The sequence below is a fragment of the Phoenix dactylifera genome, chromosome 3, assembly GCF_009389715.1.
Source record: "Phoenix dactylifera cultivar Barhee BC4 chromosome 3, palm_55x_up_171113_PBpolish2nd_filt_p, whole genome shotgun sequence".
NCBI lineage: Eukaryota > Viridiplantae > Streptophyta > Magnoliopsida > Arecales > Arecaceae > Phoenix > Phoenix dactylifera.
Genome location: NC_052394.1, coordinates 14954121 through 14969695, shown reverse-complemented (window position 1 = coordinate 14969695; position 15575 = coordinate 14954121). Strand labels below are relative to the sequence as shown.

General features: G+C 36.0%; 1 protein-coding gene across 7 annotated transcripts; it reads left to right on the top strand.

Annotated features, from left to right (window-relative positions):
- The first annotated feature begins 2964 nt into the window (after positions 1–2964).
- On the top strand, positions 2965–14586 carry LOC103719219. 7 transcript variants are annotated; one of them, XR_005511043.1, is made up of 4 exons: positions 2966–3348; positions 6365–7276; positions 8120–8208; positions 14202–14586. XR_005511043.1 is itself a non-coding variant. In XM_026809299.2 (2 exons), the coding sequence occupies exons 1-2, from the start codon at positions 3246–3248 to the stop codon at positions 7216–7218; spliced, it is 957 nt and encodes a 318-aa protein (XP_026665100.1). In that variant the 5' UTR covers positions 2965–3245; the 3' UTR covers positions 7219–7521. The 7 variants fall into 7 exon arrangements, 1 of the variants encoding a protein (XP_026665100.1); XR_005511042.1 differs by having other exon boundaries at positions 8120–13890; XR_003387912.2 differs by lacking the exon at positions 8120–8208 and having other exon boundaries at positions 2965–3348.
- Positions 14587–15575: the final 989 nt, after the last annotated feature.

The following is a 15575-nucleotide window of genomic DNA, read 5'->3' as shown; positions in this document are numbered from 1 at the left end:
AGTACTGATAGAAAATACATTATACATCTTACGCATTATAAGTATAATATTAGTTGGTTTAGTAGTTTGATTGCTTATCTTACTTGCTGATAATGAGAGTGGAAATTGAGGAAGACAAATCAGAGAGAGTGTGAGTGAAAAAGCAAAGAAAAATCAACTTTTATGGAAGTTCCATTCTTTTTATAATATTAATACTTGATATTATCTTCTCTATTTTGGATTAGTCTTTTAAATATATATTTTTCGTTTTGAAAGTTAATAATCCATCATAACATTTTTTTTTAGTATTTACTTAAAATAGTTATCTACATAATGTCGTCTTATCAGTTCAATTTCTTGTGTACTCGAAAAGTATATTTTCTAGAATAACTAGGATTTTGTATAATAGGCAATAGTTTTTATAAGCATAGTATTCCCCATGTATAATTATATCAATTCTAAAGCTATAATAGAGGGACATACCAATAAATATGAAGTGTCTCATGAAATTATACACAAGAGTTTCAAGACTACATAGCCATAATTTTTGTAGTACATGGAATAATAATTTCATAATTCATAAGAAAAAGAAGTCCTTCATTGTGAATAAGTGAGACAATGCACAAGTGTATACCCTCACTATTGTATCTAGGGAGAAGGATGCATGTTAAAATAGAAAGATGAGATTAATAAAATAAATAAGTATGTGCAAGTGTCTTTAGTTTTTAGTGCTTTATATGTGGTACAAAAATGACTTTTACCCCAGAAGTTGTAATTTCGTCATGCATTGCTACAATGCAAAACTTATCATACTATAATAATCTTTTCATAATGTTTTCATTTGTATTTTTATGTCTTATTCTATAATTCATGATACTAGGATCTTCTATTAAAAGTTGCAGCTGATACCATTAATAATCCCCAAAAAAAGCAACCACCCAACATCCATTCAGGATCTTTTGGACCTCAATGCAGTTCTTATTGCATGAGACCAATTACAGACATTATTAAACAAAACACTTGATAATCACATAACTATAAACAATGATAAAATGTTGTGCTTTAAATACAATACTTAACTGGTTAATGCAAATCATGGCTTCCATCATCCCCGATTAGTTAACAATTGCGCACACAGGGGTGATAGTAGGGTTGGGTTGGGCTAGATATGAATCGGATTGGATGCAGATCGAGTCAAAGATTCATCAACCCAAATCTGACTTATTTATTAAATAAGTGAAAATTTGAAATCTGAATTCGGCCTTTTTCATTTAACAGATAATCCGACACGATCCGATCCATAAAACTTATTTATTAAATAGGTTAAACGGATTAAATAGGTTGGATGTATTTTGCACAGGTTAAATAGATTTAAACAGGTTAAGCGGATCGGGTTAAATAGATTGAAAATCGATTAAGCAGGTTTTAAAAAGGTTAAATAGGTTTTAAAGAACCCGTCTCAATTATTAAACGGGTCAGATCATAATTCGATCTATTTATTAAATAGATCAAAATAAGTTAAATGGATCAAAAATTTAAATTTAAATTTAATATATTTAATAAATAGATTTAGACAAGTTGACCTACTTACGATCTAAATTTATTTATGTTAAATTGAATTCACTCAAAGTATAGGTTGTCCAGAGATACATCGGATCTCATAAATTACCATCCTTAACTGCGTGTTGTAATTTAGAAGGAGCCGAATGCATGGAAATCAATTAATAGTGGCATGATGGAGGTGGAGTTTAGTCAACAAGACAAATCTGTTATAAATTAAGTAGTTAGAAATTAAAAATTATATTTCCGAGTGCAAAATTAACGGTAGACTGGAATTTATTGAGGATTTAGGAAGCTGTAGCACGCATGTTACTTTTAGAAGAAGATGAGAAAAATGGGTGAAAAATTTATTGCATCATAAATTCTAATGAATGCAAGTCCCAAACTTTAAGTTGGCGATATGACTTCCAATGATTTTACTAGCGAACCAAACTGGTACCCTTACTAGTAGTACCGTGATATTAGTGCCTTCCTCACACCTCTAAAAATAATAATAAAAAAAAGTAGTGCCTCCCCTTTCCAAAGAAAAAGAAATATGATATTATTGCTCTTGTGCCTACGTAAATCTCCATCTTTGGGCTCGTTTGGTTCGCGGAAAGCATTTTCTTTCATAGGAATATGATTCTTGGAAAACAAATTCCTAGAAAGAGAATGCCTAAGAAAGTACTTTTGGCATGTTTGGTTGACCATGGGAAAGTGACAAATTTCCAAGGTACTTATGTTTGGTTGGCCATCAACTTTCCTAGGAAAGTTATATATAATTCCTATTATGCCCTTAATAAAAATTAGATTTTTAATGCCTCTTTAATGCTTCTTTAATGCTGAAGGGACTTTTTGGAAAAAAGTAAAAATGGAGTGATTCCCACCTAATGGGAAAGTAACTTTTCCATGTTTTTCATGGAAAAGACTTTCCCATGAAATGTGGGAATCACATTTTCATGGGAATACAACTTTCCCTTCTCTCTTCTTTGAAAACTCCAACCAAACAAGTGGCATCTCATTATTTTTCTGTTGACCACACTTTCCCCCCTTCTTTTCCCCCCTTCTTTTCCCGTGTTTTACGAAGGGCAAAAATGGAATTTACCAAGAAAAAAAGGAATCAAACAAGATCCAATCAACTCAGCATCTTCCGATGGCGGCGCGTGCCAAACCATGAAACAATGGCAGAAACGTAATAACGAAGGATCTTTCTTTTAACGACGGCGGCGAGTGCCAATTCAAGAAAAAATGGCAGAACCGTAATAAAGAAGGATCTCGAGGTCAATTTTGCCGAGACCGCCGCCCAAAACCTACGAATCCACCCTGTCGTGTCGAAACGGCGCTCCGTAGATTGTCATCAGTCTCAAAAAAAATATAAAAGATAACATAAAAAATTCTAATATAAACAAAAACAATCAATAAAAGAAATAAAAGCATCCCGCTACGTAAGCAAAACGGTTCCCTCCCCAATACCGCCTCGTGTTTTTTCCCACGATTTTTTCTCCTTTTTTTTTTTTTTTTACTTTTAAATCCCCGGACCTCTCGCCTTGTCAACTTCCCATCACCGAAGTATTTCTCGTCTACTCTCGGACTGCATCATCTACTGCTTCGGTTTGGCCTTTTTCTTGGATTTTCTCCCGTTTTTGGTTCTATTTGGGTCTGGCTTTTGAACTTGGGGGAAAAGATCCGACCTTTTTTCGGAAAACGTTCTTCTTTGGGGTTTAGAGATGGCCGGGGAGTGGAGGGGGTCGTGGAACGGGGAGCAGAGCTACCGTTACAAGGAGGGAGGCAGCAGAGGGACTAAATCTTGGAGGCCGCCCCATGCCCCTGGTAAATCTTGGGAGTTAGGTCTTTGTTTCTGGCTAATTTCAATCTTTTTTTGGTTCTAAAGTTTGCTTCTTGGGCTTTGATTTCTAGTTTCTTTCTGGGTTTTGCCTTGCTTGGTGCTTTTTCTGGAGTATAGAGTAATTTCTTGATCTATATTTCTTGCTTCTTCTTTGTTTGTTGATTGATTTTGGTTTAGCTGTCTCTTGGTGTTTATATCTTTATGATCGTGGTCATTTTCCCTGGGTTCTTGTGATTTGGTTTGGGTATGTGGAAGTGGGATGGGCTAACTTGGTTTGGGATGAGGCCTGGTTTTGAGTGCATAAGGATAATGAGGTATAATCTTAGGGGAGATTTAATCCTTAGTAGCATCTCGGGTTATTTTACATCTTATTTGGGTTTTGATCGTGCTGATGATTGAGTGGGTTTCTGTTCCATATACATGGTTTGAATGTTTGGTTGGGAACTAGGATGCAACTGACTATGAAGAACTAAGTAATTTATTTTTAAGTTAATTTAACCAAGTATTTGATGTGTCTTGGGAAGTAGTTGCATTGTCTTTATCAGAAATTTGAAAACACGATTTTATTTTTTTTTTCTTTTTGAAAAAAACATTTGGCAATACTGTTTTGGGATTTTTAGTTCTTTTTCTTTTTCTCAATCATAAGGCTGAGAGGTCGTATTCTGTTTATTAGGACCCGACATGTGATCTTAGAGCTCTGCCTCAACCCTACATGGGCTTTTTCGAACATAGAGCCCTTTGATTTGGATAAGTTCTTTTTTCTTTTGTGGGAATAAACTGAATTCTTTCAGTTGTTCATCCGAACTTTTAATCTTGATATGGAAAGTCTTGTTTTTCTGATATGTTTTCCTTCATTTATAAGATTAGCATGCTGGACCACTTTGACAGTTATTTTTATATTATCTGTATAATTATCATTTCAATTCCCAGTTCGTCCAGTGTCTTCCTTTAATATGTTGTTGTTGATTGGAGTTATTTTCCATATATAGATTTGAAATGTATAATAGTAGCTTTGTTTAGGTGTTCCATAGCTATTATTTTATGAGTATTTGAGTTCCATGAAGAAAGGGTATCCTAATGCACGAAGCTCCACCATTGGTGGCTTGGGGAGGGTCAGATGTAAGCAGCCTTATCCCACATGCGGAGAGGCTGTTTCTATGTTTTGAACCTACAACACCAAGGTCACAATGGAGCAGCCTAGCTATTGAAGTTCCATGATAGTTTTTGGAATTGTTATATTCTATAGGATTGAGATCCTGGAGATTGTAAATTAAAGGGTTCATTCTAGTTATACAAAACTTAAAAGAAAAAGATTGTGAAATGTTGGAGATATGGAGTCTGGGCTTTGCCTCAGAATTTATTTAGTTCTGTATACCTGGGGATGCAAATGATATATAAAGGCTGTTAACCTGATTCATTGGTCATTTAATGAGGAGAATCTGGATTTGAGAAAGGAGATCTAAATCTGCAAAATGCGATGCAATTATGGTCAGATTTGGTTTTAGTCGGAATATTTCAAGAAAACTGAAAACCAATCACACGTACCCACTTCATTGTCTGAGAGTTTTCAAGCAACCCTGTATCACCTACTCCACATTTCACGATCTCACCTGCTATTCTTCTGCTGCTTGCAAGCTGTACTCACCACCTTTGCCCCCTTGACCTAGCCCATAACCCATTGCTTTTTTTTCTTCACCACCTCTGTGACTCAATTGCAACTTGTGTCCACCAACCTTGTTTATCCACCTTGATCCTCCAATAATGGTCAAACAATCCTTGGACATGAATGATACCTGATCTGAGTTCAACACCTACTTCAAGTTCAAACCTGTAGATTTGTGATGGATTTTGTCTAAGATATGAATTCCCATGCACTTAGAATTGGATCACATGGTATTCGATGCAACCATACAATCAGAACCCGCTATGACCCGATCAATACTAGTCCTAAAAGCAGGGTATATCCAAATTCAACATAAAGTCAACTTGAAGGGAACTTGACCCACTCAACCAATTGAATGAGTCAGATCTTGGTCTAAATCTTAAATCCTGAGTCATATTTTGTCATATCAGAGTCAAGTTCTGTTAGACCTAACTTGCCCGCTTGCGGCCTTGTGCAAATCCTCCATTGTTTTGTGTAATCTGCTAACCCTCAACACTTCTCCATCCTGCAACTTCTGCAGCATGCAAACCATTATGCCTTACCAATCTCCTATAACTAATCTTGCCAACCACAAGCAGCTTGCCTCAAAGACTGCTACTTGCCACACTTTCTGGTCCACCTCCCACATAGCCCATTCCATTACTATCTGATGGGGAACAATGGTTGAGCAGATGAGGTGGTGCCAGCAAAGGTTTGCTTCTGAAGGTATGGAAGAGGGAGAAATTTAACATAAAGCACTAGACAGGATCAGAATGAGTTTTGGCTGTGATCCTGATCCTATGATCCTAACTAAGTCTGATTCTTTGTTCAAGTATTGCCTTCTTAAGTGAGATTAGATATAGATTTCAACATAAATTTCTACTATTTTGTGGTGGATGTGTGTTATTTTAGAAGGTTGCAAATCTTAGATCTTTGTCTCTCCTCCAATTCTTCCTAATTTTTGTCATTTGAAATTTAGAGAAATATAAACGTATAAAACATTTTCTTCCTATCATAAGAAAGGAGGTGCAGGTTCATGATTTCCCTTCATGTCAAATAACTGGAACTTTATTTATATTTCTCTGAACAAACTGCTGGTGCTGCCACGTTGTATCATTCTTTTAGGCATGACTAACTTATTCGTACATTGTATGGTCATAGTTTCCCTAGCAATATTCCAGCTTATGCCATTCTATAAGATTGTGATTGTTGGTTGAATTCCATTGCTAGCATCTTATATAGTTGCTTGGACTATCTTGCATTGTTATTATCATGGTTTCAAAAGATGGCTTTTTTTGATTAGTTATACTGTGGTACTGTTTCTCACTTAAATTTATGTTCTTTTGTTTTGTTTTCAGGATCTGAGGTTCCATCAGTTCCTTTGTGGGAGAAGAAATTCTGCATGCATGTGGGTGCAATTCCATGGAAGAGGTTCTGTGAAAACAAGAAATTTATGGGTCTGTATAAGAATGTGATACAGTGGGATGATTCAGCTGCTTTAGAGGCTTTTCAGAGTGCAAAGGCCCGGTTCTATGCAGAGTATAATGGTTTCCATTGTAACATCCCTCTGCCTGACCCAGATCTGTATATTGATGAAGTTGACCAAGATGCTATTGTCGATCCTGATCTGGTGGCAGATTTAGATGAACCACCTCCAGCCCCTGCTGATGTGTATAATACTCCAACTAATGGCTGGGATTCCTTTATCTTTACAGACAAACCAGTTCCAGCTTCTGGGTGGGGTGATGCAGAGGACCCTGTCCCTTCAAATAAGAAAACTGGTGAGCATAGCTCTGCAAACTGGGATGCTTATATTGAACAAATAAGACCCAGTGGATGGGGGAATGCATCTGAGACCTACTGCTCAAGTTGGGATATAAAGAATGATTCTGGCACTGCATGGGTTTGCAGTGGTGGAGTTTGGGGCAAGGGAGTTGTGCAGGATAAACCATTGGTATATGGGACTGACAATTACTGGGATAATTGGAGGAGAAATCCATGCGGAACTTGGGAGAACAGGAATAGTGAGCCAAATAGAAGAAATGGAAGAAAGAGAAATGGAGGTGGTCGGTTCGGTTCAAGATATACGAAACCTAAGTACCAGGTGGATGGTTATCAGTCAAATAATAGCTGGACTGATTGCAGAGGAAGAAATAGGACAAACTATCCATGTCAGAACACAGTATATGCTAAGCAGCCCCTGGCTATGTAGCTGTGGAACTCCATGTGCTTGTGTTGGCCGATAAATCATGATAGATTAGCTGAATCAGGTGGTGCATGGGATAAGAGATCCATTTCATAGTTTTTATGGCTATAAGCTTTCATTGGTTCTTTGATTTTTTTTTTGTTTGGATATAATTGTAACTGTAAATCTAGTTCTGCAAGCATCTATATCAAGAGCTCGATAAACGTGACACAAGTAACGGTCTCTATCATGACATATGGTCAGGCAGGGACTTTCGCAGATGGTATCAAATTGTAGTGTTACCAACTTTACATATTCAGTTTTTCTCGATGACTCTTGTGAATGTACTCTGTGTTGCTTGTTGTTGCAAAATGAGTTAGCTGTTTCATATAACTTGCAACAGCTATTTTTGAAGATCTTGTTTTTGTTAATAATGTTCATAGTAAAACTGTGATTGTAATATGAACTTGTTCATTGTTCATTGAACGTCTTGTCTTCCTTGCAAACACAATGTTACCTGACTGCATGCTGGACATCTATCGATATTGAATGCTATGTGTTCCAAGCATGCTTAATTTTATATTGTGTATGTGTTTTGGGCTGTTTTATTATATTCCACTTGTTCCAAGAAAAGCAGTAGCTGTGATTTTGGACCTTTGGTTTTATTTTTTCTGGTTGTATCATATAATTTCATTTTATTCTCTTCTAGTTCCTTGTTCTTTGTGGAATGATAACTGTCCTTTATCGTGGTTATTGTCTTGTCCATATCAATTTTAAATTTTCACTGTGTACACATTATAAGATACATTTAGGACCCTGGAATGTACTTTCTGTTTTACACTTTGTTAGTGTGCCTATGAAGTTTTCTTCTCAGCTAAATGGATAACTTTTCAACTTTGAGTAATCTTTTCATCTTGTTTGTTTGCAGGTATGGACAGTTTGTTGCATTGCATGTGTATATACTTAAAGACTATTAAGAAGCTGATGCAGTATGTAGAGTCAAGTTTCAATATATTGGTGAGAAGTTTCAAGGAAAAACCATAAAATGTCATTCAATAACTAAGCAAAATCATGCAAAGATGATATTGTCAGGATTCAAGAACCTTTGTATAACATATATTGACTGTGTGCAGAGCAGGAGCTTAGGAGGTTTTGTTGGCCTCTGTGATGATATAAGCAATATCTGAACCTACTCTGGAAACCATACAAAAAAATGTGCTGTGTGATCATATCAGATCGCCACACTGTTTCACAAAAGGGTATTGTATCATTTGGTCTATTATGGTCACACAGCAGTTAATACATCATGTGACCCATTCTTTTGAATTTATCACTTTCAACCACAACCTTAAGCAATTTTTGATGTTTCTTCCATGCTAACAACACTGCAAGATGCTCACTGTTAAGTGATTATCATTCTCTTTACATTATTAACTCTCCATTTGATTTTTTTGTTCACTCTTATCTCAGAATTAAGAAGTTGTCATGTTGCAAATTAGGTTTTGATTTCCAAGATTTGTGGCAGAGCTGTGAATGTAGGTAACCTAGACACTTTGATCATTCTTCAGCATATATATCACATTCTGAATGGGCAGTGCTTTGAAATTTGAATTCGTAAATGAGTTACACATGTAGAGCAGTTCTCAGTCACAAGTGACAGTTGAATAATTTTGTAACTAGATGACACTTCAAAGAATCTTTTCATTGCATGGTTCATGTCATGATTTGTGTGTGAGATTAATTTTAATTGAGAATGTTAGGTGTCGCTCAGCATTACTTTCATTTTTTCTATTTTTTGAAACAAAAAGTAGGCATTCCATGTTCATTTTTTTCTGATTTTAAAAATGTAAACATGTTTGGTGCAATCATTTCTTTAAAAAAAAAAAATAAACATAGTGATGGTGGCAGAGGTGATGGCTATAGAGACGAAGGCAGTGGAGATGCAAGTGGTATTGCTGGTGGGGGTGGCAGTAGTGCGGCAAAAGTGGCAACAATGGTGGTGGTGGCATTGGTAGTGGTGGGAGTACCGGCGATGTGGTAAAGGCGACGATGGTGGCGGTGGTGATGCAGTGGCGGCAGCGATGGTGGTGCTGGCTACATGGAGGCAGCGATGATGGTAGTGGTGGTGTCGCTGCAATGGTAATGGTGGTGGCGGGAGTGCTAGCTATATGATAAAGGCGGTTATGATATAGCAATGATATGGCTGCAGCAATAATGGTGGTGGTGGGGGTGTTGGCGATATGGTGGAGGCGGCAATGATAGCAATTGTATGGTGAAGGTAGCAACGATAGTGGGGATGGTAGCGTGGTGGTGGCAATGGCAGAAATATTAGTGGTGGTGGCAAAAAGCATGAATTTCTTATTTTTGAATATCTTTCTTTTATTTTTGAGAAATAATGAAAGTAACTTTTGACAATCAGAAAATAAAAACAACAGCACCGAACATGTTTTTTGTCTTGTTTTTTGCAATTTTATTTTTTTAATAGAAAATAAGAAATAAAACAATGCCAAATAGTCCTTGGGTTTAAATTAGGTCTAGAGCGAGTTTACGTTTTACTCATGTACTCATCTTAGAATTTTCGCAAGTAGCAAAATGTTTTGTATGATGCACTCGGTGCAAAAACCAACCAGAATTCCTATCACTTTATGATAACAACTCAAATTAATCTATATAATTAGAAGAAATAAAATCCATCTCCACTTCTTAAGTTTTTCCTTCAGGGTTGAATTTTTAGTGAATTTTGCAATTTAATGGTTGAGCATTATATTTTACCACCATACGAGTTGCACACCATTAAAGGGTTGACAAGTAGACCACTTATGCAAATTACGATATGCAATGCATACATGGACTTGAAAGATGAAGAACATGCATTGGTGGAAAACAGGCCTGATACATAAAGTGTTGTAATCAATATATAACCACCAAATAGACTTCCTCGGTTGATTGATGCTTGTCTGCTTAGCACCTGCAATGTGAAGAGGTCTCTAGTTCGATTTGGAAAGGTAAATAAATAAATAAATATCTCCTGTGTTTTTATCTGTGTTTCTTTTAACTGATATTGCCTTCTTAGAACATTACTTGAGTGGAAGAAATATATATCTTTGGCGAACATGGATATAGGCATTTCAGAGGACTCCTAATTCAAGTCATCCATCCTTAGTGTTCTTCTCTGATAGCAATGATGGATTCTGCAATACTCTTCACACCATTGACAATTTCTGACTTACACTTTAAAATCAGAAAATGGATTCTGGAATAATCTCAATCCCTTTGCTTTTTAAGATATCCTTTGCTTCACATCCACGCATGCTTTTCCTCATCAAAATGACCTATCATCCTGAACTTTCTTTGATATACCCTATAGTTACTGGTTTTTCTGCTAACTACTATTTTAAAGTGTCAGTTCATGTTCATTTTTTGTGACATGCAGTTTTTCCATTGAGTAGGTATTTTTTTGTTATCCTTTACTAAGCATAGTTTGTCATGCATTTGGATGCTTCTTGTGATTGTTGCTTTGAAGAAGTTTTTGTCATGTATTTGCTACTCTAAAGAAGTTTCAATTGTTTTTGTTACATTAAAAAAAATATTCTACTTATGCCTTTGTTATTACTAGCATCCAGGTATGTCCAATGCACATTTAGCAAAAGTAATGATAGTTAGCATTGGAAAATAACTTAGTTATATGATTTTATTTTTTGAAGTAAATGTATTAGTAGTAAAAGTATAAATTCAAAGATACAAACTTAAATATAGAAATAGAACTAAAGAATATAAGTTAGAATAAACTCAAAAACTTTTAAAAAAGAATAAAAATATTTAATAAGAAATCTACTTAGTAGAAGAGTAAAAAATGAATCACTTGTTAAATTTAAACAAATGATTAAAAACATTATTGATTGTTTAATGTTAATATTAATGACAGTTTACTATAATAAAGTTTGCATGAAATAATGGGTGATCATCTCGTTGAAGAACAGGTAACATGCAATATAACACCATATGTTCCTAGTTTTCGTTGGTATTCATTATTACCCCTGGGGGCTAGTGATATTGTCTGATGAGGAAGAAGAAGAGATGCTTGTTTGTACTTACAAGCCAATGAAAATTAATCTCTAGTAAGTTGAATAAAAAGACTCACTTACTGGATCACAATAAATGAAGTACGATCGAGATGTCAGGGATCTCTTCAATATTTATAGAGAAGAGATGATTCAAATAATCTCAAATATTCTTTATTTGATATTTTCTATTTGTAAATAATTGGCAATGTGTTTCCTTATCTGAATTCTTTATGTCAAAAATAAATTATTTGAAATTTCTTATTTTGAAAATAAATTTGGCATGTTTTCAAAAAATTTTGTTTGGTAATATTCTTCGCCAATATTCTACTCAATCATGACTTCTTTATTTGGGAATTTTCTATTGGTTGATAATTATGCGACTATATATATTTGAAAATATTCCACTCACCAGTTCTACTTAATATAATTAACTTAGATTTAAAAGAATTTTAGATTTTCTTTATTTGGAAATTTTCTAGTTTTTAATAATCAGCAATATGTTTCCTTGAAATTCTTTATTCTAAAAATCTACTTGCCAATGATTTCAAATTTTGATTGTGGTTCAGATTAATATAAATTCCTTATTCTAAAAATAAATTTGGAATAATTTCAAAATTTCTTTATTTGGAAATATTCTTTGCCAATATTCTACTCAATTATTCTTTATTTGAATAATTTCTACTCACTAGTAACTATTTTTGTGATTTTTTTGGTATATACTTTTTGCATTTTAAGGGAGATGGTAAATTCAAAATTGGTAAATGGCAGATGGAATATGTTCGTATTTTTGATATGGTAGAAATATAAGCACCATGGTGCGGTTCATGAACTTGGAAGATAAAGGTGGAGCATTGACAACCAATTATAAAAAGAAACTCAAACTATGAAGAAAGTTGTAAAGTTCTTTTTGGATTTAAAAATTAAAAAACATTGTGATTAGTAAGTCCCATTAAATATTCACTATTTATTTTTTGGGCTCCGTCCTAATATGTGGTTTAGGTCGTCATTTTAGTGAAAGGATATTTTTTACCTGATAAGAACTGGAGGTTGATAGAAATTATTTCACTTGGATGCCTGTGCGGGGTATCTGAGTTTAGGTTTCTTGCTTCCTTTGGTTCTGGTCTGAATTCGTAACTCGTTCTTCAAATGATTGTTATTGTTGATGGTAGGATTAAAGAATGTGAACGGTGTTTTCTTTGTTCTTATTCTCATTGAGTGAAGGCCAATTGCATCGGTAGTGTACCTAATTGTCAAGCATTGCAAGTGAATCAACCCCCTTAGTACATTGTACATCGACTTGCAAATTTGGAAGAGGATGAGCTCAATAATAAGTGTATGACATTTGGGAAAATAAAACCGATAGGTTGATCTCAAAAGTGAATAATGTTTTTCCTTTATGTCCACTTGGTGATTGCAAATGTGTTGCCCATGCATTAGAATGACTCTTGTAATTTTTTATCTATGTAAGCTGAACAGAAGGGATACCCTAGAGGTTCTTTATCTAGTTACTGTGACATTTCTTTCCAGGTTACTGATCTTAGACCTCTTTGTGCAAAAAGATGAGTAATCTCCACCATGACATATGCTGGTAGCTTATTCAAAAATTTAGCATGTATTTCAAAATGTCACTATATATTTATGATGTTTGTGAAGGCAGCAAAAGTGTGTGGATGTTCTTAGAAACAGGCAATGTTAAGTGCATTTGCTCACTGGTTATGCTTGGTATGAGTCTTTTAGTTCATCGAGTCCAGTAGACTTGACGAAGTAGGGTAGAGTCATAAATTTCTGGAGGATTGCTTACAGATGTTCCTTCCATTTTTTCTTCTTTTTCTTCTGTGCTTTGTAATTCAGGTTAGGAACTTGGAAGAACAAGAGATATCATTCATTATCTTCAGTTGGAAGTCAACTGTAACTGATGCTTACTTTTGATTCCAGGAGTTCAAAACCATGAGCTTTCTGGTAAAGAGATTTGTGATAGACCTGGTGGAATCCAATCTGCTGGTTTGAGAATTATATCAACAATTGGAGAGAACAGTATTAACCATCAGTATGATTGTCGTGCTAATAATTGCTGGCAACTTAAGAGGTTCTACGGGGGTCTAGGTTGGCATGGCTCTGACTTTAGGTTGTGATTTGTGCTGACTTACTGGTCGGGTAAAATCTGCTTCTTATAAACCCAGGTTACTCTCTCAAATTATGTAAAGTTTCGCTAGGATTCAGTGCCCCAGGAAGTACTACTCCTGTTTGATTTGTCAAGAAGGTAAAGAAACGTAGGGCTTTTTGTATTATTCTAACTTCTTGGAGACAATCTCACACATTGGTGAGTTTGTAGCTACTGGAGGGCTTAATTAAATTCTAATTGTGCAAGTTAAATCAAGGCAACACCTTGATGCTTGGATATCAGGTGAATGTACTAGAGTCTCTTTTCGGCAATACTTCTGAAGGTTGTTAATTATAGAAGGCAGGTGGAATCATTTCGGTATCATGCTTAGATGCAAGTGTTTGTGATTAGATAAATCAGATCAAAACTGCAGCTTGTGGATCAACACCATTGTCACTATCAGGATTTGGATTAAAGATTTCACTGCCTTCAGTCACTACCTTCACCAGAGAATTTGTTAGATTCTTAGAACAGGTAATCTGGCAACATTTCAATAATCGCAATTATTGCAGCTGGATATGTTAGAGACAATACTGCTCTTGTTCAAATGGGTTCTTTTCTTCCTAATCTCAAGATCAGCTCTATTTAAATTTACGACTTCCTTCACGACTTTCCCTTCTTTTTAGGGTAAAATACACATTTGTATCCTGTCAACTTTGGAAGAGAAATTTCATCTTTTTAACCCCATCTTTAAGTGTTTATCTTCGTTTAGGCTGAATTTATCTTTGGAAACAAGTTGCAGGCAAGTTCAGCTGTTTGTCTTTCTTCGTTGACTTTGTGAACAGGAGACCAAGCAGGGTTGCCATCTTCTTATTTTGACTTGTATCAAAAGCAAGGAACAGGGTCTAAGACATCGATCCAAGCATGCAGGTTGTTGGCTGGCAGCTCTTTGAAGATGTGAATGCTGACAGTTAAGGTGCTCAATTTGGCATCTTCTTGTTTGTTTTAATTCAAAATTTGATGGGAGAATATTCTGTCAGCTATGGAAGCATTTCTGAGTTTCGGTCATTCTGGTTGATACGATGCATGGCAGCAAATCAGTCTGTAAATGCTGAAAATGAGCTTAATGTTTTGTTGTTATTCCAACAGTTTTGTTGCTTCAGACTCATGTTGTGAGTTTGTTTATTATATTCTTGTGATTCCTTGGTATAATCTCTTGAATTTTTTTTTGTGGGATTGTTGCTCGAATTCTCCAACCTCCATGTGTTTGTTGATTGATCTGGAATTGCTCAACCCAAAAAACGATTGGCTTGTGCTGATATATGTTCATCGTCTCCATCAACGGCTTGAATCTTGTTGATGATGGGAATAATTCATGAGGAGTGGAGCTTCCTAGGATCTTTATATGGCCTTTTAAGGCTTAATAACCACTTGTAACATGGGAAAGAGAAGCTACTAGACCACTACATGTTCAAAAAGAAAGGAGGAAGTAAAAAATAATAATCTTACGAAGGAGGCGGTTTAGGTTCTCTACCAGTAGGGCTGTTAACGAGCCCGAGCCTGGGAGAGCTGAGCTCGGCTCGTTTCACCGAAGCTCGGGCTCGGGCTCGGTAACGAGCTTTGTATTGGGCTCGAGCTCGGACTTGCTTGGCAAAGCAAAGGCTCAGGCTTGAGCTCGTAAAGTTCGTTTCAATTACGAGCTCCAGAACAAGCTCGAGCTCGGGCTCGATAACAGGCTATTTTTCTCTATGTGGTCAGATTTTTATAAATTATGGTGCTGAAATAAGTTCTTTCAGTAGGAGACTAGAGTTCGTTTGGGCTCGTGAGCTGCTCGGGCTCGGATGTAAACGAGCCTCATATTGGGCTCGGGCTCGGGCTCGTTTGACTAACGAGCCGAGCCCGAGCCGGGCTTTTACTGAGTCGAGCCCGAGCAGCTCGGCTCATTAACAGCCCTATCTACCAGTGGAGAAACACAGTTTTTGCTGCACGAACAAGACTTGGGTGATTCGAGCAGCGAAAACAAAAGTAAGAGCAGGATTTAGTATGGGCGTGAAGTATGGGATGCTTGACTTGGATATTGGTCTGACCTCCATCAAGTATCACTGGTTTTTGAGAGAAACAGGAACCACCGGCTTCCCAAACCAATTTGGAGATGGAATACAATGATATTTAAGAAGCGCGTATCTAATAGAGTGTCAAGAAAGAGTATCGTTCTTATG

What these genes read in the sequence shown, in the direction of transcription:
- LOC103719219 (XM_026809299.2), top strand. Translation starts at nt 3,246, where the DNA reads ATGGCCGGGGAGTGGAGGGGGTCGTGGAACGGGGAGCAGAGCTACCGT. An exon ending in GAGGCCGCCCCATGCCCCTG is followed by an intron (nt 3,349 to 6,364) that starts GTAAATCTTGGG and finishes TTTTGTTTTCAG; the next exon opens with GATCTGAGGTTCCATCAGTT.